The sequence below is a fragment of the Seriola aureovittata genome, chromosome 22, assembly GCF_021018895.1.
Source record: "Seriola aureovittata isolate HTS-2021-v1 ecotype China chromosome 22, ASM2101889v1, whole genome shotgun sequence".
In the NCBI taxonomy this organism is placed as follows: Eukaryota; Metazoa; Chordata; class Actinopteri; order Carangiformes; family Carangidae; genus Seriola; species Seriola aureovittata.
This window is the reverse complement of record NC_079385.1, coordinates 13,366,113-13,390,141: the sequence shown is the minus strand read 5'-3', so window position 1 is coordinate 13,390,141 and position 24,029 is coordinate 13,366,113. Positions and strand designations below refer to the sequence as shown.

At 40.3% G+C, this 24,029-nt stretch overlaps 2 protein-coding genes across 2 annotated transcripts in view; both read right to left on the bottom strand.

The window, feature by feature from the left end:
- iqsec3a (IQ motif and Sec7 domain ArfGEF 3a) overlaps positions 1–24,029 on the bottom strand; it is a 121,259-nt gene that overhangs the window by 91,580 nt on the left and 5,650 nt on the right. Inside the window, exons 2-4 of the mRNA XM_056367585.1 lie at positions 10,566–10,613; positions 10,355–10,414; positions 7,763–8,761 (exon numbers count right to left, since the gene is read on the bottom strand). Coding sequence (XP_056223560.1) covers positions 7,763–8,385 — 623 coding nt within the window. The 5' untranslated portion in view covers positions 8,386–8,761; positions 10,355–10,414; positions 10,566–10,613. The remainder of the gene's footprint in view (positions 1–7,762; positions 8,762–10,354; positions 10,415–10,565; positions 10,614–24,029) is intronic.
- Positions 18,833–22,480, bottom strand: LOC130163409 (troponin I, slow skeletal muscle-like). The gene is made up of 7 exons (XM_056367592.1): positions 22,334–22,480; positions 21,496–21,537; positions 20,851–20,892; positions 20,074–20,205; positions 19,892–19,981; positions 19,392–19,574; positions 18,833–19,223 (listed from the first exon to the last, which is right to left on the bottom strand). Exons 1-7 carry the CDS (start codon positions 22,463–22,465, stop codon positions 19,122–19,124), a joined length of 723 nt encoding a protein of 240 aa, XP_056223567.1. The 5' UTR covers positions 22,466–22,480; the 3' UTR covers positions 18,833–19,121.

Here is a 24,029-nt window from a genome sequence, read left to right as displayed (position 1 = left end):
TGGATGCACATACACACAAACACACACACACACACACACACACACACACACACACACAGATGCACACTAGTACACATGGTGCAAAACAATTAGAATTGTCTGCCGAGGGATTTTCAGCGCTAAGCTCTCAGGAGGTGAAATCTCTGCGACAGATGGGTGGACATTTTTCCATAACTGCACCCTGTTTCTTCTTTCAAAGAACCTTTATTTCATAAGCTCACTGACCAATGAGAATCATGCCACAGCATTATTCGCGCTTCAGGAATTCCACCATCTCAGCATCGTCTTAGAAGGGCAGACACTGGAGTAACACACATTTATATCATATCTCATTTTCAAGACATTTCTAAGTGTTAGTCGATGGTCAACACATCTGTTTACTTACAACACTGCATATGTTAGTGGCTGCTAATTTCCAGCTAATAGCATATTTAGTGTTAAAGTTAGAACAGGTTGTAATGCATTGCAGAGCCATTAAGAGAGCGAGATATGACAGGTGTCATGATCAAGTGCTCCACTTATCACATCTGCATATGGTATTGCTTTTCTTCTTACTTGCACGATGGAAACCTGTGCAGTCATTAAAACTTTATTGTTAAGCATCTGTTAAAGTAGCCTTTCCTTAAATCATACTGTAATTATACTTTCACCAGTGCCTCTCTTTCATGTAAAAATAAGAACAATTAGTTTTGATAGCAAATTGAAATATGTATGCAGCTTTAAACATAATAAAATTATTTTTTGACATTTGTAAAAGGGGTTGGGGAATAAAGCTTTGATTATTTAATGAGATTATCTGCTTAAATTATGCAATCAGACTGAGTGACATCAGATCACAACACTGATGTCACGTCCATTTACAACCACAACTCTGAAATATGTAGATTTCACACTAATGGCACACACTGTGTTGATTGCTCATTAGACACACTGCTCATTTGTATGAAGAAGAAATGAAATGCATCAATCAGATGAGTGAATAATTTAAGCTCCAACCACTTCGTAGTTCGTGCAACACGTCTAACAGCAAAATCATTCAAATTCAATGCAGAGACATAATGAGCGGCTGCAGCATTTACATATAAAAGATGAGGCATCTGGAAGTGTCAAGGACGAGGATGACACGTCAGTCTTTCAGTGAGTCGGCATGTTGCCCGAGTGACAGAGGACTGCCAGTTGGGAGCCGTGTTTAGAAAAAAATGATGGTTGAAGCCAAACTTTGTCATTTTGACTGATTGGGAACTGCAGAGGGAGAGGACACTGGAAAGAATCTGTTTGTATTTTGGCCAAGTTATGAGGAAAGTGGGGCAACATTTGGACTCCTCAGCCCTGTGGGGCTTTTCTTCTCAGTATGTTTTTGCAGTTATTCTGTCCCTGCCCTGTATTTCTTTTTTAATCTGTCCAGTTATTTAGCTTATGTACATCTCATATTATAACCCCCTCCCTGTAGATTCAAACCAAAACAAGGCAATACTTGAAAAGTGCAGAAAGGGAGGTATCAATCAAAGTTGCAGGCTTGATCTGACACATAATTACTAAAGAGATACAAAAAACCCATGTTTTTATTGTCTCTGTATTTTACCTTGAGACTTAGAAAGAGACGCTGTTCACAAGGATGTAAGCCTAGGATTTGCTTACTACTAGCTACTTTTGATTTAGAGATGGAAGTTGTCGCTCAGTTTTATGCACACAATCCTGAATTGTTTTCCTGACCGCACTCCTGAGAGCTGCCTGTTTATTGTAATTTTACACCATTTGCAGAGATACTGAGCAGTGTGAACCTATTTATTTGCACTGAGAAAAATATGATTTAATTCAGCAATGGTGATATGTTATTTAAATTGGATCAAACCCACACCTTGGCCCAAGCCTAAGACTAACAGACATACACACACACACACACACACACATACATAAATGTAAGAGACCCCAAATTATCCTATACATCTCCTTACAACCGCAGTTTTCATGTTCATTTAACACCCTGACACAAAAACAAACACGATCCTGAACACACACACACATGAACACACACGGCCGGATTACAGATAACTGGGACTGTCTTTCGCCTTGCTCAACTTGCGCATGAAAACAGCTAATATTCTACCAGGGAGTCAGGAATCACCCGGCAGCTACATCCTCTGAGAAATGAAGCAATTTAAAAAGCACTACGCACCAAATGTGATATTCATGATTTGGATTCCAGCAGCAGCAGAGCCAAGCCACCCTGTCATAACCGCCCAGACGTGATTCCCATTCAGACAGAGGGAAGGGGATGCAGAGGACAGAGCAGAGGCTTGCAGGAGAGGAGATTCCACCACTCAAGTAATGGTGATGGGAAGGAGAGAAAAAGGGAGGCAGAGAGAGAGAAAGAAGTACAGAAGGGACCACAGTGCACTTTTGAACTCCTCACATCCATTACCCACCCGTCTGCTTCTCTCTGAATCTTGTCTTTTGGGAGACATACACGCAGAAAAACAGTGGGTGTACTTTTCTTTCAGGCTCCAGAGACAGGAAATTGTTATCATTAAAGGGTCGCTTCACGCAAATCATATATGTGCCTCTGAAACGTGTGCCAGCTGTCACTTTTTTAAAATGTCACATTCAAAATGTCAAGTTCGAATGAATTCAAATCCTGTTTGAACTAAGTCGAAAAAGGCTCTCATAGCTAGTTCTTCAGGCTGGTGATAAAACAATGTCGCATTTAACAGCTTGAAAGCCAAATTTCCCTAAAGGGGTTTATGGAGACCAAAACAGAGCTTAAAGATTAGTGAATACTGGACTTACATTCATTGGGTGGACAGATACTAACAATTTCAAATGAATGCTAATGCTACTCCGTGTCTTCTGGATATTTGTATAAGCAACTGTTTGCTAACACATTCAGCATAAAACTTTGTGTTTTTTTAGTGTTATTAATACTACTTTAATGTTAGGTTAAATTTAGCCATCAACTTAGTAAAGGGTAGGGAACAATCTAATAAGAACTACGAACTTGGTTACAGTTAGTGAAAGATTGGTTAAAAGAAGGTTAATCTATTGTGTAGCTAACGAGTTCAAAACTGTTGGGACATGATAATAATCATAGGAAGCAAACAATCAATTCACATAGCTAGCATGGCATGTTGGCTACCCTTGCTACCAAAATGGGCATCCAGGATGGAAAATGCTCCAGCAGGTATGATGTGTGTCCAGAGCGGGAAACCGAGTCAGCACCAAGCGTCGGACACGCCCACTGTCAAGGGTTAACACAATGCCTAGTGTTACTAGCTCGCTTAAAGAAACAATGTTGACTGTTAGACTGTTAAGAGACGAGATGTAAAGGTGTCAGACAATTTGTACAGCCAACCATCCACCTCGATCTTCTACCTCAAGAAATTTTGCAATGCTAAAATAATGTCATGATACTAACCATCTTTGCTGCTGAGAGTTGACATTCATTCATTATTACACATACAAAAGAAGCCTCTTATTAGGAAAACATAAACATGCGTCATTTTAAGCATTTAAACAGATTACTGATACTATGAATTTCTGATGAGTACAGCTTGATATACTGAGACAAACGTCACCCTAGCTTCAGAGTAAGCATATGGTGCATGGAGATAGAGGCTAGCATTGCTCCAAAGGGTTACCATGGCTGTTGGAGCCTCTACTAGCAAAGCTCCAGGCTCATTGATCTAAAAGCATCAGAACAAGGAGACACTGCAGCATCCAGGAGGCACCCAGCAGGGCTACTCAGAAAAGTATGTTACAATGTATGAGTGTGAATGTCATCTCTTAAGTGCTTTCTGTACATCCCATTCTATTCGCGAAGGAGATGAGCACAGGCAGGAGCTGACACGAGATGGCATGCATCCTGCGCTCCGGTTGGTTCGAGGCCAGCAGGAGGAAAACGAGGGCACGGTGGGCACAGAGGGAGTCGCAGCCAATGCGGAAAAACATGCGAGCCGCCAGGTGGCATCTGGCGTGTTAGGGTTTGTGTGCATCAGTGAGTGTTTTGTGTGTAAGCGCAAGAGCTTAATATATGTGTGAGAGTGAGTGGGGGGGTGGTGGTGGTGGTGTTGTGGGGGGGGGGGGGGCAGCAGAGAAGCAACTGGAGCTATATGAGAACCCTGGGATTTCCACCTCAGGCTACGAGATTGTTGCCTATCAGACACGCACGCGCCTCTGCACGCGCAAACACACCACCTCGCCTACGCTTATTGCCACTCTTCTTGACTCCCTCCTGAACACACGGCCCAACCTTCACACGCTCTCATTTCAACACACACACATACACACACACTTGGCAGCCCCCAAGCGTATACAGAGAAGCAAAGGACAGGGTGGACTTAGGGCTGCAGCCCAGCCAGGAGATGGATTAAGTGGTGGAGAGCCTGATGGTTAGAGGATGGGATTGAATACTGATCCAGTCTGCAGAGGTGGCTCTTCAGCATCAGCTGCTGATTACAGGAGAAGAGAAGAGAGAAGGATAGAGAGGAAGAAAAAAACAAGAAGGACAGTCAAGGAAGGAGAAGGTGCAATGAGGCAGGTGGACAGAGGTATAATCTGTAGGCTGTAAACAAAGAGACCGATTGGGGGAAAATAAAAATATGAAAAATGGAAGCTGGAAGAGTGGGAAGCACAGAGAATGACAGAGAGGAGGAAGAAAGAGGAGTAGACAGGATCGCTGAGGGCTTCCCTCAGATCACACAGGCCCCTTAAGAATCTTCCTCAGACTCAGTAACACGACTGCAACACTTCAGACTCTCCGTCTGAGAAGTTACCAGAAACTACTTCTCTCCCCACATTCACTGTTTGGAGCTGAAGGCAGCCCTGATTTGCATTCCTCAAATTATGCCACTGGAGGAGATGAGGAGCGCACGATGTGAGTGAGTGAGCATTTCATTTTTCATTTCTGAGCTTTGCAAAGGATTTTCTGTTCCCTTTTTTAATCATGTAAAAACACATAGATGAGTTGGGAAAATGGTGGTTTAAGTTGGAAATCCAGTACATCCAAGCATTCAGGGATTATGCGGGTACTCACTTGCCTCATTGTTTCCTTACTTCACTAATTAACACAACAAGCTCTCCAGAAGCACACCGCCAACACGTACCCATAATTCACGCAATGGTATTGAGGGCTAAGAAGAATGTGGACAAATAGACAGACACATACACACACACACACACCCCTTATTAGCAAGTTTGTTCCTGCCATTCTCCTGTTAATAGAAATGCATCACTTCTCCCACTGCACTGACAGCACAGCGATACACCATCTTGTCTGACCAGGATCAATGCTCTCAGTGGAAATTACAATGCTGCGTCACGTCTGCTGCCTTTCATGTATCACTGCTTTTACATTAAGGGTAAGATAGTATACAGTGTGCTCTCTCTCTCTCTCTCTCAAGAGAGCAAGAGACAGAGTTCTCCTCCCCCTTCCTTTCATTGTTCATCATTCAGCAGAACTGTCAGGGGGCATGCTTGGTAAATCACAAATGAACCCTCGTATCGAACCCCCCCGCCCCCGACATTTATTTTCTACAACTCATATCTTTGTGTATGTTTGTCCATGTCTGGGCAAATCAGTGTGACAGCACTTATGTTGTGTTGTGTTTTATTTCTAGTTTCCATGCTAATGTATATTATTCCTGACCCGTACTCTTTAGGAATTATGTTTTAATGGCACGATAAATCAATCTGGATTAATAGAAACAATGCAAACGCAGCTGAGTGGAACAGATGGGGCTCAGCGCTGTGTGTTACTGTGTGTGTGTGTGTGTGTGTGTGTGTGTGTGTGTGTGTGTGTGTGTGTGTGTGTGTGTGTGTGCATAGCTCCGGCAGAGGAAATTCATGTGACCTTGATAGTGGCGAACAAAGAGCATTCAACATCAGGGACAGTTCCAAAGCACACGCAGCGCATATAAAAAAAGTGCAAGTTTTCACTGTTTTATTCTTTTAACTGCAGTGAATCAAAATAGGATTTAATGCATTTTTGCATTTTTTGACACTGATCAAAAAAAGCTGCATGGATGCTTCTCCGCAGCACGGCGTGGACAGCTCGTAAGGTTAAACGAATGCAGCAAAGTAAGAGGAAAACAAGATGAAATCTGCAAGAAAACCTGCCACTTTAGAGAAGATTTGTTGTCCGGCGATACAAGGACACAAAGCTCAAGACCAGAGCTACATAGGAACGTTCTTGCAGTTTTGCAGAGAACAATGGGGAAAAATTGGAGTGTGGTGGGGGTGAATACTTATGCAATTTTTTATGTTTATGATTCCTTTTGAGTGGAGATCTGTTTCCACTTTGACACTAAAACATCTTTTTCTTCAGTTTACTATCACATAAGATGAAGAGAAGCAGTGAATCCTGACTGAGATTCTGAAACAAGAAATGTTTGGGGGTTTTTTCCTTGAATAATGGCTTCAACAATTAATCAAAATAGTTTTGTCAATTGATTAATCAATTAATCAACCCCCGTTTCAGCTCTAATTTTCTTTTTGTTTGTTCCAAAATGGGAATAAACAGATTGAATAACAGGAAACATTAAGAGAAGAAGATTCAAGCTCATAAAGGTTTAGTTTTACCTCTTATGTGGCTCTCATTGTATAACATCCTTCAGCTCCTGTCTTAATGAGGAACGAGCCGTTACAGTCTTGAACGCAGCCTTTACAATCAAACCTCGATCGTAGGTGTTTTTCAAATGTGAAGATGTAGAAGAGCCGACGTTTGTCTCAGAGTCAGTGCCCTCAGGACTCCGTGCCTTGCTTGTTTTAAGATGTGTGTTTACAATGTCACTGTTCCTGTAAAGTCGCTACCTCAGCCGAGCCTCACAACAGATGCATTTTCGAAAATCCTCAGCTCGTTCCACATTCAGAGTGTGAAGACACGAGTGGGCACAGGAAAACAGTGCTCCCGTAACCTCACAGGCTACAACTAAGCCAAAGCATACGCTATTACTTAACCACACTTCAGTTGTAGTCGCCCAAAAAACACTTTATCTCCAGTGTCTAAACCCAACGACCACTCTGAGTCTCCCTCTGTGCAGAATGAACAAACTGCCACTGTTAAAATGCCGGCCTGGGTCCTCAACATCAATATCCATTAAGCATTCAATTGATTTCACAGGACAACAGCTTGGTGAATAATGCGAAAATACAGGAGGAGCTTGAATTACCTGTCAGAAAATTAAGCCTTAGCTTGTCAGGGAATTTAAAGTAAATCAAAGACAAGTCATGTGCAAATGAACACCGGGCTCAGACAGCGTTTGTGGTGTGTTTTTACAGTGGATCTGTTTCATTTTTAATGCAAATTCTTCAGCAACCTTCCAAAATTTGAAGCTCAATACTTGGGTGATAACAGGCTATGGCATTCTCTCTGATGGCCCTTGAGGATATCACATTGTTTTCTGGCCAAACACATTTGCTATATTTAGATAAGAGGACTAGTGCACTGCAAAAATATGCATCTTTTTTTTTATGTAATATTGAGTCTTTTATGTTGGTTTTATGAGGCAGGTGATGGAGCCTGACTGTGAGGTGAAATAATGTCACTTTTTGACACAGCTGCTTCTGGCATTTTAATAAAAGGTCATTTCGGAAAAGCCAGATGACCAGAGTGTGTGAGATACAAATCCATACAGCTGAAGCTGATTTGCTGTTATAGGAAGATTTTTTTTTTTTTAATCAGGAAAATGAAATCTGTAGAGTCCTTATGATTTACTGTTTCGTTCAAATAGGTTGTTTTTTCAGTGCACACAGCATGAAAGCTACTTACTCCGCTTTCCTGGCCAGTCCAACTGAGCGGCAGAGCGCGGTGGGAGTCTGCGGAACCAGGGACTTGCAGCAGGGGCTCCTCTTGTCCTCTTCGGCGGAGTCCGGGCTGGCTTGGCTCGTTTTGGGCGACTGCGGCGAGGTGGGGACGAGCTGCAGCTGCTGCGGGTGGTGGGAGGACGGCGCAGGAGGTGTCGGGTGCTGCTGAGGCTGGGCCGATAGACCGGGAATCTGCTGCTGCTGTTGCTGCTGCTGCTGCTGCTGCTGCTGCTGTTGCGGCGGCGGCGGCGGCTGCTGCTGCTGCTGCTGCTGCGCCTGCTGGCCGAGGTGAGCCGCGGCTTTGTTGCTCCCCGGGTGCTGATGGAGGTGGGCCGGCGCCTGGGGGCTGGCGCTGCGGTGAGTCGGGTGGTGGTGGTGGTGATGGTGATGTTGAGGAGCGGGCTGCTGGACGTAGTGGTGGGGGTCCCGTAACAGTCGATTCTCTCCGATCAGGTCCTCCACCTTTCGCTCGAGTTCGTCGATGCGTTGGCGCTGCGTCTGGATCAGGCTTTGCTGGTTCTGGACGATAGTGGTGAGCTCCTTCAGGTAAAGAACGGCTTTCATTGGATTATCCAGCAGGCTCTCCATTACTGACTGTAGCTGTGGCCGTGTGCCCGGCTGTGTTGACTTCTTCTTCAGCTGCTTCTGGCGCTGACGATCTGACGATGGGGCCTCTGAACGGTGCGTAACCGGGATGCTCTGGCGGCCGTCTGACGCCTCTACGCTCTGGTGGGGTTGGGTAGTCTCTCTCTCTCTCTCTCTCTCCCTCCCTCTCTCTCGATGCTCTGTGAGGATACCAGAAATGGTGCTGATGCAAGGGGGGGATCAGCATCAGCGGAGTGCGGAGGCGGGGCTGTAGTGGACGGGTGATGTCAACACGCAAGGGAAACGGTGAAAACGTTTCACATGGAAATTCAGTATTTGCATCTCATAGCCCAACATGGTTCCCGATCAGTCTCTTCGCCTGCAAGAAAAGATTCACATCACTGAATCAATCTTAGTCAAATTAATCCCCCGAGAACTTTTATTTGCCACTAAAATTATTCTCACTTTACAGAGCTGAACCAAACTGCTTCCCATGGTCACTTGTCCACCATATAGGCTATTTTTAAGATGTAGAGATGTCAAGTATGGGCTTTATTATATCACAATAAAAGCAAAGAGATAGAGTCTCTCTCCATGTGTCCTCTCTCTTTCTCAAAACCTGCTGAAATTTGCTCCCGGTGTTCTCGATTTGACTCCAATGTGTGAATTAGTCCAGTTAAACCTCAGGAAGACCCTGTTCTCGGTGTGATTGTGTGATGTGATGAGTATCGCTCGTAGTGATCTTTTTGTCACACTAAAGTCCCTGCATGTTGGATGGAAACTCATTTTTCTGGATGTTGCCCCGCAGGGTTGGAAAAGAATGGCATGGTGGAGAATGTAATTTCTCCTCACTTAGCCGCTCAGTATGAAAATGATTTGATGACTTTTTTTTTCCACAGGTACACGTAGGGTTCTGTTTAGCATATTCATATTAACCATTTTCTTAGACAAACAAATCATAAAGTTTTGGGGGGTAAAAAAATAAAACAACACTGACCCCCTGCTATGAGGAAATAGCAGCATGAATTTTCGCAAATTGGATCAGGCAAAGGAGGCTGCTTTTCAGTCTGTGCCTTGGTATCTCTGACTCAACCAAAGGGGAAATAAAAAAACAAGTCAACCAGACAGATAGTATGGAGGCAAAGCAAGGGAAGGAAATGGGTTTTTGGTTTGCAAAGATGATCCCTCCTGATACCCACTAAAGTGATATCTCACTGAGAGGGTACTCGGCTGCTCCGGTCGCTGTAGTGTGATGGTTCGGAGTCACTTTTTGCATTGAAATTTGCAGGAATTGATACTCCTCTATAATGCCAAAGAAATTATGTTTGCATGTGTAATAGGCCTAATTAATTGTGTTTTTGTTTGACAGAACTTTTTACACTGACAAGACAATTCAAACGGAAAACTGATGTTTATTCATGATCGGACTTTTTGAAACCCAAAGGGTGCCCACATTCAGCATGAGTAAATTACTGTTAATTAGTGTCAGAGTCTAATGAAGCAAATGACAGTCTGCCAAATCCATCCAGAATAGAAATGGCATTAATGATATGCTGTGATGAATGCTTTTTGTTATGAGAACAGAGAAAAAAACTAAATAGATTATTTTTTATAATTATTTTCTCTTGACAAAGACATTGTTAAAAGTTCCATCAAACTTCTTTTAAAGAAGCTCAGGGGAAATATAAATATCAAATGACCTTGAGACAGTGAAATACTAGGACCACAGTGGCAAGCTAGTGCGGGTGCAGCCAAGTCCTTCCCTCCATATGGCTTCTTTACAAGCTGCATGAAGTGAAAAACGGCGAGCGCATCCGCCCAGCGACACATGGCTGGACGGAGCCAAAAATGAGTTTTGCAGCGGGATTGTTAAAATGGAAATGGAGCCAGCAGTGACTTTGGCGCTTGGGTGACATCTGCAAGGTTCAGCCTTACTTATTATGGACTCTCTGCTGGAGGAGGTGCAACCCACCTTTAACACCAATTACCTCACAGAGGAGTCTGAAGCCTGAGAGGGTCACACATCCTTGATCTGAAACGACAAGGACAGGGCTCAAAGTGTGATATGAATACTCAAGTTACTCTGCATCTGAAGATGAGAAACTTTAGGTGCCCTTTTAGAAAAAATACACACAAACCTATACTTTGAATTTGAATTTCATCAAATTTAAAACCTGTACAACCTTATAGAGACCACTGACATTCAGATTCCCATTTCTGATTCGTCACTCCTGAAAGAGAAAAGTTTAAAAGTTGGTTGGCAGTGTTGAAGTTTTGCCCTGTCTTCCGATCCTCCTCCAGAACTTTTAATTTCAAAACTGTGTTATATCAATATAGGCTTACTCCCCAGAGTGCGGATGTATCTCGGGTGTGTTGCTAAGTTGAAAGTAGACCAGCTGCATTTTCTCTCTCATTATTCACTGGCTTTTGATGCACAGTCTAACAGACACACACTGAGCGCACAGTTGTGAACCCATGCAACATTCGGAGAAACAGACAGTTTGTCTTTCGAAACAAAGAGTGTCTGGCACAAATAAGCTCTCCTGCCTTTGTTTTTTGAATAGCCATGGCACTCAGCACCTACATACATATTTGAAAAGTTTCCATTTATTCATTCTATCACCACATGCATTGGAGTGATTCCTCACCTTCCCTCAATCTTCAAAAAAAAAAAAGAAAAAGATCTCTATTCTTTAGCTCTTTTGGGGGGCAGTGCTACTCATTAATATTGATAAATGACTTGTTGCTTGCACCCGACTTGACTCAGAATATAAGAGATTTTATGCCCTAAGATGAGTCATTGGTTATAGATGTTTTATGTGTCATTACTACCCCTTTGGCACAAAAATTTTTGAAAAGAAAAAAACACACTGAAAAAGGAAAGATTCATCAAAACTGAAGCGGTCATCATCTTTTTTTTGCTTGTGAACGATGCCAAAAAGTCAGGCAAGTTCCCGTAGCAAAAACATGATGCAGAGGGGTAACGGATAAAAAAAATTCCAAGGACTTTGGCGCATTTATGACATTAAGAGCGATAAGAGCAGGCGACAAGATAAAGCAATTAAAGTCAGGTAGAGATTGATTACTTGCAACGCTACACTTCATTAGTGACACATGAGCAAGTCACCAAGTTATTGCCACCATGAGCAGCTGGTCAGAACAGCACTAAATGATTTAGCCAAGTGGCAAACACTTATTTAGTATTTACACAGCATACAGCTGTCTTAACACAACATTTCAAGGTTTTTTAATTCCAACATAAATATCATTATGGGTAAATATGGGCTCTAAAGGTAATCTTTTAATACAAGCAAGACTAATAAGAGTGTGCAATCCATCCAATAACTGTTGAGATATTTCACTTTGAATCTAATTGCTGGTGATTGCCGGATGAAAAAGTCAGAGGATCGCCAAGGTTATCTGGACAAACTTCCAGGCCAATCAGCCCGATATTTGCTCTAACATTTCAATATGGGCCAAATACATGGACCTGCCAAACAATATTGCCACCCCCGAGCCAGGCTGCTTAGGGTGACTAAAGATAAAAATATCAACTGATTCAGAAGCTTAAAGATGTCTAATTTCAATTTCAATTTTTATAAGTAGGAGTATGAATACGTGTACGAATACGAGTATGAATACGAAAACTTTGATACCCACAAATTGGAAATTTACCTTTAGTTTCACCATAGATGTAATAAAAATAAATAAATTCAATACACAGTACATATGACAATGCATCGTCTCAGCATACACATTGATAAAAAATACAGCTCACAATACACAAGTCTACTCTATACACCATGTCACATCAACCTACAGCTGCAAAAAACTGCAGCAAAGTCACTGCCACCAAACTGTATGCTATTCTACTGAATCCTAGTTTCAGGTATTACCTTGACAGCATTTGGGGAAAAAGATTTCTTGTAGATATTTCTATTAGTTCAAAATTACTGTTTAACCCAATGAGAGTAAGAGAGGCCCACACTGAAGGCAGAAAACGCTGCAGACTCTTTTCATGAAGCTCACTGCTGAAGTGAGTCCAGGTAAAACCCATTATTCTTTATTGATTTGCCCTAATGTCTCTGCACAGTGGAGGAGATGGAGATAAAAGGAGACGAGTAACAGAAGGAGTTTCAAGTACTCAGTCAAGTAAGATGGGGGTTATGTAAAAGGGACTTGTAACTATGGGTGTCCATAATAATTTGTACAGTTTAGTTAATAGTTAATTTTATTTAGTGCCAGCGATGTCGTAAGTGACACATTTTCCTGGGATAGGGAGCAGTGTTTTTTAAAAACCACAGGGACTTCTTGAAGGTTTGGACAACAATAGCTTACATAATGTTCGGTGCTGCTGCCAAATAGTAGCTGTTTGTGCAAACTTGTACCTCCATGGTTGTTGGATGAAACAACATCTTCCATGGTGTAAAGATTCCAACATCACTATTAATAATTTATTGAGACACAGTCGCTCCAGGGAGACCTGAGGCAATGAAGGATCGGCTGAGCAAGTTTCTCCCCGCGTGCCACGAAAAAATGACTTTGATTCCTGTGGCAATGGCAGCACCTAGGTTTAGTTTTCCCAGAAATTAACAGTAGTTTTAAACTGGGTAAGTTGAATAAATATTTTATTAAATACAACTGAACTGAAACTAACAAATAAAATGACGTTCAAAAGTTGCATATAAGATCTGATTTGTACTGTATTTTTTATTTGTAGTCCTTTTGAAAGCTTAAACCTGATTAAAGCAAGGGGAATATTTAATGGGTGCATCTTGTTGACCTCTGGCCAGCTTTGGTGTCCAAAACCAATACCCATCAGCCTCCTCTCCTTCCCGATTGGCTAAGAAAAGATCAATAACAAGAGGGGAACAAGGCCACGGGTACCTATTGTAGATTAACTTAAGACATCAGATGTGATGGGTGAAAAAGAGTGGATGGTGCGGTGCTGGGATTATGCACATTGGCTGCATATTTAAACGTGATTGATTGTTCAGTTTTATGTTGAGCTTTTCCCAAACTGAGAAATACAGAGGTACAATTTTCATCAGGGTCTTCATTGAGAATTTCATGAAGACTTTCTTAATTTTGGAGAGAAGCAAAACATGTTTAAAGGTGAATGAATTGCGTTTGGTGAAGGAGCACACTGTGATGACAGTAACAAATCCTCATTGGGAACTGTTGGGCTTTTACTATATTGAAAAGCAATTCTGAGCAATTCACACAGTCCATTAAAAGGTGTGTGAATACGTCATGTCACAACTAAGAAAAATCTGCCAATATTCTGCATCTCATTCCCATATTGACTCACTTTCCTCTGTGACTTATAGACTCCCTCTAGCATGTTCAGCACGGCGAATATAAAAGGGAATGAAGATAAGCCAAAGCCCATCACAGGTAGGTGGGATGAGGCCTGACCTGCTGTGAACCACCACTGAAGCTGATGAAACAGCCCTGAAACCTCTTATGTGGGAGAAACACATAAAAACACAGAAATTACTTGTGTAATGTGGAGAGCCCTCCACTCTTCCACTTAATGCATCCTTCCTGCTCTAAATATTTTGTATTAACAACGGTTTAAATGAGTATGTGTGAAGTGAAAGAGTCAAGAATTATCACCCAACTTTGTTGTTCCCCTCAGCTGAGCAGAGCGTTTTAGCATCTTTCAGCTCATTGTTTTGGTTTTACAGTCAGCAGCTTTAACGTTCACTCTCACCACTGTCGTGAACCTTGTTTCCTGCTGCAACAGCTAGCTGCCTGCTGTTTTCAGAAAAAAAAGCTCTTATAAATCCACCGTACACTGCCTGCCAGTCACAAAGTTATTGACTAGTTAAACCACTTAAGACCCAAATATTTTTGTCAGGAATTGGTGTAGACTAAAACAGAGCTAAAAGGAGGCAGCTAGATGATCAACAGGTAGTATGTGTCAACTTTGTGTTTACAGCTCAGAACTGATTAGTCCTGCTTGAACATGTTTGGTTTTGTAAATTTGGAGAAACATAATATGACACATTATTTATTTATTGGTTAATTTAAAAGGGGCTCTTTGTATGTTTTCTCCACTACTACGTGTGTCTTTGCTGAGAGCAAATGGTGATGAATGTCCCCTGACAAGAGCCTCAGCCATTGTTGCGTTTACAAGATAGAAGGTTACAATAGGCCATGTCATCTGGGCAGTTTGGAGGCTATAGTGAGAAAGTGAAGAGAGCTAGCTGGTTAGTGTGCTAACTTCAGTGGAAGAAAAGACGTGATAGAGTTAACATTGGCGTTGCTTTCCACTACTGGAGACAGCTCTTAGGAAGTAAAGGAATGAATTTTGATACTGAACTCGCAACATTTCTTCTAGACTGGTAAGTAAACAGCTGTTTGTGTTGATGTTTGCTATGTCACAGTCGTAAAACTTTCAAATAGCTCCTTTAAGAAGAACAGTACTGATTAATAACCTTTGCTGTGGATGAACCAAAGTCAGCCAAAAGGATATTTTCCATCTGTATTCCACAGACAAAAGTTACAAGTCATCCTCAAAAAGAATATTCAACTATTATTCTTAGTCTACTGCTGTCCAGCAAAAAGACAATTTTCAGTAGATACACCAAATGTTACATTATATTCAGCTTCTCTGCATATGATTTTAGAAACCATTACTATATGGATATTTAAATATGAGGTAGAATACAAAAATACTGAGATTGCCCCATTTGGCAACTTTTAGTTTGAGTTCAATTGAGGTGAAGTTAACTCTTAACCTTTTCGCCGGGTCAAAGGGATCTTCATCCTTTTTGTTTCCAGTCATTTCTATCTGCTTCCCATGAATGTTTCATTGAGGTTGGAAAGAGATTCACGCCGAATCCAATTAACATTTTTTGACTGAGTGGGAGCATATTGCATATACTGCATGTGTGTGTGTCTTGCTCAGTTCAAACCCTTGAATCTACCAGTCTAATGCTTTTTTAAAGCTCCTTTTCGGTGTCATTACCTCCAAATATAGAAAGAAACAGGATTTGCCTCAAGCTGCTTATTTGTCACATCACCACAGAAAGCTGTGAACACATACAGTAGCTACTTTAGTGACGCGTGAGCCCAAAGGTTAAAGAAAAAATAGGTTTTTCATAGTTTGCAGCCCCAAACCAATGAGGGAATGTAAAAGTGGGGAAGTTAATGAATAAATCCTCACTTGCTTTCTCAGAAAACAATGTATTAGTTGTGCAACTTCCTGCTTCATGATGCATAGGTAACGTAGCTGGCTTTGGCTGACACTGTCTCATTTTAAACATGAAGCCTGCATAAATGCATCATACATTATGCACATGATGATATAATGCTAAAAGATTGAGGATAAAGCTACAGGTGCGAGAGCAAGAGAGAATCTGGTCATTCTGTCAGCTCCAGCCCTGTGTTTACCTGAACCGTTGAGTATAATTTGTCTGAGTTTTAAACTGCTCGTCTGCAGCTGGCCTGCCCTGCTCTTTGAGTTGTTTATCTGACCCTCTCCGTCTCCACATTGTCTACTGCAAACCTGTTTATTGAGCAGCTTCTATAAAAGAGCCTTTAATTCATCCTGTTCATCCTTGTTGCCAAGCATCACTGTGGCAGTATTTTTTGTACCAGGATAAAAAATAAAAGTATTAAAAAACAGGCAAAAAAACAAATTTCTGCATTTTTTATTACCATGTTTGTGCCTTTGTGAATCTGGTTCAGCATCACTTATCACTTAATTTTGAAAAGACAGGATCATGATTGTAATCAAAAGGTTTTAAGATCAGTAATCATTTTATTTTTAAGCCATTTTTCAGGTGTGTGCTTGTTGACTACTTTGCATGTAAGGTTAGATCATGATTTCATAAGTTAAAAAGAGAGAAAATACAGGCTTATGTGCTATAAGTTAAAATATAGCTAGACTCACGAAACCTCATAATACTGGCAAAATAACCAGCATCAGTCATTGTAGACATGTTTGAACAGGAAATACATCACACTACAGAAGCTAGATGCTCCCAAAATGCCACTTTTATTGTGACTTCTACTCACAGGCTCACCCTATACACTATCTTGCTGAAGGACATTTTGACAAGACACATGACTGCTTGCGTACACAACATTAAGGATTAAGCCTGCAGCTTCCAGTCACAGGGCAGTCTGTCTAATCACCAGGCCACCCTCTGTTACTGTCAACTCAATATTGTACACACACACACACACACACACACACACACACAAACACACACACACACACACACACACACACACAAACACCAGCTCCCTCCAGGTCCCAGCAGCAATAAATACACAGCTCGTGCTGTATGATATCAATCACACTTCCTCATCAGGCCACGCACATACACACTCAAACACTGTAATCTGCTTCGGTGTTTTCTTTGCAGACTAACGCTCATTTTTCTTTTCCTTTTGGGTTTTTTCATGAGTGAAATGAGCTGGCACTGCTTTGAGCCACAGTGGTAATTATTTATTGTCAGGCTCCACTTGTTCTTCCATCTCACAACTTGTGGAAATACAGTTTCCTTTCTCCTCAAGAATGTGGATCAAGAGTTGTAAAACATGAGGGAATAGCTAGAGGGAGTTTCTCTATGTTTTTCTTTTTTTTAATGTCAGTTTTATTTTTATAGCCTAGAAATACAACTGTTGGTTCTAAGACAGCGTTGACTAACTCCCAGGTATAGTATCACTAAAACAGGATGTTCTCTATCTCGAGGACTGTAAAGCATGGTGATAACACTTAGCATCTGTGTTTTACTCTGCAACAGGCAGGAACTGACTCAACTTTCTTCTACTAACATTTTTCCATTAATAAAATTTAAGGCTTTTCCCCCAGGTGCTGCAGTAGTGAGTTTCAGTTTCTCTAAGAGGAGCAATTGTCTGTCAAACTTAAACTTACTAGATAAAATAAAATGCATTTGCTTTCCTTTCAGACTTTTCATTTTGGAAACTTATTATTGAAAAATCAGAAATTGCATGTGCCACAAAAATTTAAACAGAATTTTTAAACTAAAGACCAATTATGAGACCATTTTCGGTGTCTTAGTGAATTTCCAAAGCTGAATACATACTATTCAGTTATCTGTTTTTTAATATTTACCACAGTAGAAATATTACAGCAATTGTTGACTGCCACCAAGTGGCACTAACTGAACAGCACAAGTGTGACCAGTGTGTTGCACTCCACTGACACTGCCTGTGGTTTTGGCACATCAAGCCACACTTGAATGTGTTTGTCATCTCAACAAGTTTCCTGGGAGACTCCAGCATCATGACCTTTGCATTGTATTTAACAGACACCATCATGTGGTGTTGACATGAATGCACTCTGGATATCACATCTGGAACATTTGTTCCATGTGAAGGTCGCTCTCATCAGTGCCTGTTTATTTATAGAAACACAGAGCATGTATCCAGACTTTTCATTACCAGCTTGCCAAGACTGAGCACAAGGGCAGACAAGAGGCTATATATCAGCTTTTCAACATGAGCACCAATGTCGGACTTTTCATCATTCATATGTCACACAATCATCAGACATTGTTATCCCCCAGACTATGAGTGTGTGTTAGTGGACTTTGACATGTTGGAGTGACGTGTACTTGCTCTTAAAACGCTCTTCTTTCCATAAACAGCCCATAAAGACGTACAATAAACCAACTGAAGCGCACATTCAGGGATCTTTAGGCTATTGTTGGTGTAACTATCATACTTCAAATAGCAATGGCTGAGTGGAAACCGTGAGTCAACCCACTGACACATACAGCAGAAGCACATGCATGCATGCAATGTGTAGGACAACAATGGCAGCGGGTTGTACTATCCAGCTCAAGTTTTGCTTTCCAAGGCTAGGAGTTATGGAGGACAACAACATGGCTAAAAATACTCAGGCCCAGGTGTTTGAAGATTCACCATCTGGTGGAAAGTCACATCTCCTGCGGTTTATTTCTATCATCAAACTACTTTAAATATAACACATCAAGAAGTAGTTCTATTAAACTCCAAAGTACATTCTGTTAATTATTTCTGAAATTTAAATGAGCAAAACATAATTCTGATAATGGCCAAAAAAACTTACTTGGTGGTTATAATCATATTGGAAGCTGATTTTCTTTTGAATTTAATGACCTCATTGCTCATTCAAAATTCCCAAAGCTTCATCTTTATTTTATCATGAGACTCTATTTGTTATATCCAATTTCAATTGAATGAGTTTACTTTAAAACATTCTTTCACTCCTCTTTTTATGGATGTGTCTGCAAGATCTATTTAAACACTACGAAGTTGAATTTAGGTAGGTAACACCTGTTGTTCCCCCTCCCTTGACTTTTCATCCTCCTTTTTTTAATCCATCATCAGCTAAGCTGCTTTCCATCCTCTCGCATGCCGCACATAAACAAATGAGTGCCAATAAAATGAAACATGATAAAGTCAAGTACAGATATGGAACATCAAAGACTGAAACAATATATGTTTATTCGGATCCACTTTAATTTTCTAAAGATGTCATAACAAAACAAAAATGGTAATAAAAAACTCCAGGTCTCTACTCATCGTACACTTTAAGTGCTTTGAGTTATTGCTTAGGAAACGGCCACCAAGCAAATGGAGGCACAGCTGATGAACTGGGGGTTGTACATGCTTTTGACCTTTATGCTTAATTCCTAAGTCAATTAGCGCTGAGATCATTATTCTATATTTCTGTCTAGCCAGTTTCTTTTTCCTGCTTTTAACTCATCAGTGTCTCACTGTCCTCCGCCGCCTGTATCGAACATCTTCTTGCGGCCCTCCATGCCTGACATGGCCTCCACATTCTTACGCCAGTCACCCACTTCACTAGTAAGCACCTGGGATTGAAGAGAAAAATGGAAATAAAAATTAAAACACATCTTATTCCTGAGGAGATGAATTATCTTTCCCTAGTAATCAATATTTGTGTGCAGTAGGAAGCATCAAGGTATTGTGAGAACCATCACACTAAAAGACTAAAGGTTTGGGAGTACTGAGTCTGTTACCTTGTCCTGCTTGACATCCTCCTTCTTCACAGACTTGAGGTTGGCTCTGAGGTCCATTGAGCCCTTGTGTTTGGAGCCCAGAAGAGCTCTCATCATCTCATCTGCTGACACCCTCACCTTTCTCAGGGCAGGCTTTTTGAACTTGCCTCCAAGGTCCTGTACCTTCAGTTTCAGCTCATGGATCTAAAATAAAATATGACAGAGTTACAGAAACAAACACGAAAACAGCTACAGCAAAAATCAACCGTTCATGCTTCTGGGAAGTTCTGAATTTTACTGACCAAGCCTTTTTCTAAAGGACTGAATTTGCTAAAACTGTAGCAACAATTACATTGCATAGATTTGTGCTGGAATACAGTACATTAAGCAAACTTTCAAGAAGTCAAAGTTTGATCTCCAGGTTTTATTCTCTGGTTTCAAGCAAAAGAGAAAAACTTTTTTTCATTTTAAAATATTGACTGCACTGTGCAAGATAATAAGGAAGATGTTCAGAGACTTACATCTTTGTTGTGCTTGCTCACTTTGGATTCACAGTCATATCTCTCCTCATCCACAACATCAATTTTTGAATGAAGCTGCTTGCATAGATTCTGAGGGTAAAAAAAATATTACTCAAATATGTTAATACATTTTCTCATGTGGGGGGAAAAAAAGCTGTTTTTTTGTGGTTTATGACCCTTACTTGTAACTCATCCGGTGACAGTCCAGACAGTTGCAAAGGGGGCAACTTCTCTCCTAGATACCGTACTTTTTCTTCCTCTCTCTCCTGCCTTTCCCTCTCCAAATCCTCACAGGCTCTTGTGAGGAGAAGCATCTGATTGGACAAAACAGATATCATTCAAAACAGGGCATGGAAATCCTCAACAGACTCAAAGTTTCTCCAAATTTATTTCAATAGACGACAAAAAGATATAACGGTTGAATTTACAGTTGGAGTCAGCTGTAATACCTTAACACCATGTGCTGTGACTGTGTGTGAATACCAGTTAGCAAACAAGCAGAACCTAAAAATAGGTTAGCTAAAAATAACAAACACTTGCAATAATTGGCTAAAAATAATGGATGAAATCATTGATATGTTAGCTAATGGTTGAAGTAGTTAGCCTAAAGTAATAGTCAAGATATATGGTTGAAATATAAAAAAAAAAGGTAAAAGTAAAGGATGAATAGTGAAATAGCTAAAAGTAATGGATAAACAGCTGACATGGTTAGCTAAACAAGCTAATGGAGAAATGGTTGAAATGTCTTCCGCCATTCGTAGGAGCAGTAATAGTATATATATATATAAATTACCACAATATTGACATTCAATCGTATGAAAACATTATGTTTTATATAATTGTTAGTTAGATGATATCTAGTTCATTCATTTCAAATGAACACATAATGGAACACGGTAAGTGTTCATCAAAAAACGCTGGGAACCACTGATATATCATCTGATATATATTCTACTCACCTTGAGGGAGAGCTTGCGAGAAGCCGAAATCTTCGACTTCGGCTGTGGAAAAAGGTTTTTGTCAATATAATGTCACAATTAAATAGAGAATTAAATTTTGGTCGTAAATCAACAGTCATTGACATTATTCAGTTTTTTAAAGGGGAACACACATTTTATATATATAGATAGATAGATAGATAGATAGATAGATAGATAGATAGATAGATAGATAGATAGATAGATAGATAGATAGATAGATAGAGAGAGTATACAAGTAGGCTACACCTTGCAATGAGTTGCATCAACATCTTTCTACTAAAACTGATCTTTACAAACTTCAGTTTCTTTGAGGACTTTTATAATGAAATAACTCTGAGATGTTCCTGCTCAGCTCACCAGAAGTAAAAAGTACATTATGCGTGGTACATGTACAGTAAAATATGTATGGAAGGACCTGTGAGCATCAAACTCGACAACACTTACTGCAGCAACATGTGAAAAGATAATGCTTTATTATTAGGATGCAGTCAAGGGGAAAGCTCTCAGGGAGGCAGATAACAAATCTGACAGATAACCACTGCCAGTTCTTTGCCATGTGCATAAGGACAATGTGTCCCCTCTCCATGCATGGAGGATTAACACTGTAGAATATAACTGGCTCACCTTATCCCCTTTGGGATTCATCGCGCTGACTCTGTCAGGCTCCTGAAACAGCAAACAGTGACAAATGAGGGCAATGATGCTATTGGCAATCATAATGAGGTTTAGGTGAGACAATAAAATAGGTTCTGTTTATCTCAAATTTAGCTTTCTTTCAATCAGGAGCAGTTCAATCAGTTACACAAATATGAACCATCACAGTAGCATTCAGAGATGGAGGATAACAGAAATGTTCTTACCTCACACTATGTTTTAGTTTCACAACAACAAACAACACATAAGAGACACAGTGGTATGCATTAGTACAGTTTAGGGATAATGCGTCACCCCATTGAACCACATTGTAATTTGACCCATCAAGGCGCCACATAGCACACAAAGTCCTCAGCATCCTCTGACAACAAGATTAAAGCAAGGATATGTGGAGAACAATGCCCTCCACTTTATCAAGGATCGTCTCACTTTTTTGCTGTATGATTAATGACAGCTCAACAACTTTGTTAAAAGCTACACCATCTGTATCTGATAACTGACAGAATCCAACACAGCAGAAGCAGAAGTCACAAGCAAAAGATCTGGTGATCGAGTCTACTCATTGGGCAGATTGTTTTATGATTATTGATTATGTTTTACTGAAATAGAAGTTTTACCTCTGTAAAACTGGTAAAACACTGCCCTATTGTCTATAATAAGTTTTATCAACTAGTCTAAAATATTCAAAAAGCTCTGGCAATACTTATTCAGGCTTTTATAAAATGACAACACTACAAATACAGTTGTTCTATACACACAGAAAGGTTTAAATACTTGAACAATACACTAAAAACAATAATTTTGTTACCTGTGAATGGGTGACTGCAGAGGTGTGGAGAGTCAAACAGCGGCTGCTGAAGACAATGGGCAGCTTTTTATGTGAGCCCGTGTGACGAGTGGACAGCAGATATAACGTCTGGTCCCAAGAATGTGCTGGCATGAGACCAAGCAAGAAATATCACCTCCCCTGACGCTGCGACAACACCAGGGAAGTGTAATAATAAATAATGAGCATTACCGTATTGGTATTTATCTAGAAATAATCGTATTGTTTTTCCTTGGAATGATGGTGAAATTACATTAAGTCATGTAACGGTCACAAATATTGATATCATTGTGTCTGTCACATTCATGAGTAGCCTATAACTTAAAAGAAGAGTTGGTAACCCTTAGGTCGAGGCTTATTTACTTTTGTGTTAATTAATATGTAGCTGTTGCCAGCAGCTGGTCAGCTTAGCTTAGCACAAAGTCTGGAAACAAGGGGAAACAGCTAGCTTGGCTCTGTACATAGGTAACAAAATCCACCTAGTAGCACCTTCAAAGCCAATTAATGAATACAGTTTCTGTTTGTTAAATTCATACAAAAACAAACTGTATAATCATTAATTTTATAGGGGACAATTGATTTTTATATGTATTACACAAACTAGATATAGTTTGATATATATGTTATATATGTTACTTAGAAAACCCATATCCTAGAACTTAGGTTTTTACTCTACTAAATCGGTTTCCCAAGTATGTTGTAATGACAGTCACTGCCTGGATTATGTTCAAAGACAACATATTTTTTTAATGAATGAAGCGCTTTATTTATGAACTACTTCTGAGTCACAAGGGGTGGTCGGGGTGGATGGTGAGTGTACAGAGCAGAGGATGTTGATTCCAAAGACCAGAGTCCCATCTGTCGTTCAGTTTAGGCAACAAAACCACTGTGGTTAAGGTCAGGGAAATGACAGCAACAGATTCAGATTTCTGACTAACACTGACTTTTATTGTATCAAACAAGCCCACGATCTTTCCCTAATCTTAACCGTGTGGTGCCAGTACAAAATGAGTAAGACTGCATATTTTTTCAGAAAACAAATGAAAAAAATAAAATCAGTGAACATTTTACTGATACATTCAGCATCAACATTTTTTCAAATTGCAAAATATACCAACCAGAATTACATTTCCTTAAAAATGAAGGCTATTTGTTGTTGCAAAATATTTTTATATAAATATAGTTTCTAGGAGACATGGTTGTAATTAGCCTCGGATGTGCTGGTAGATGGATGGTAGGATAGTGTTAGCCGTTTCCCCTTGTTTCTGGTCTTTCTACTATGCTAAGTTAGCTAGCTGGTGATGGTAGACTGATAGAACAATCTTCTCATTTAACTCTCAGCAAGAAAACAAACAAACATATTTCCCTGAAACTAAACATGTCAAATAAGTCATTACATGAATGGGTAACAGTTAAAGTAAGTAGAACTGGGACTGAGAAGAGGGTCCATTCTCTAATACAGCTGATGAGAACTATACACACCCAAAGCCCTCATGCATAGCAAAAGCACTGAATCACAATTTAAGAATAGGTCTGGTTCCTTTCCCATTATAGGCTGCTTTTAACTGTGGTAGCATGAATTCAGTAACACTGTCAACACACAAGACCAGATTCAAGAAAATAATTCACTATTAAGTCAAGCGTGTCAACAAGTACAAATGTTAATGATATGCAGGCC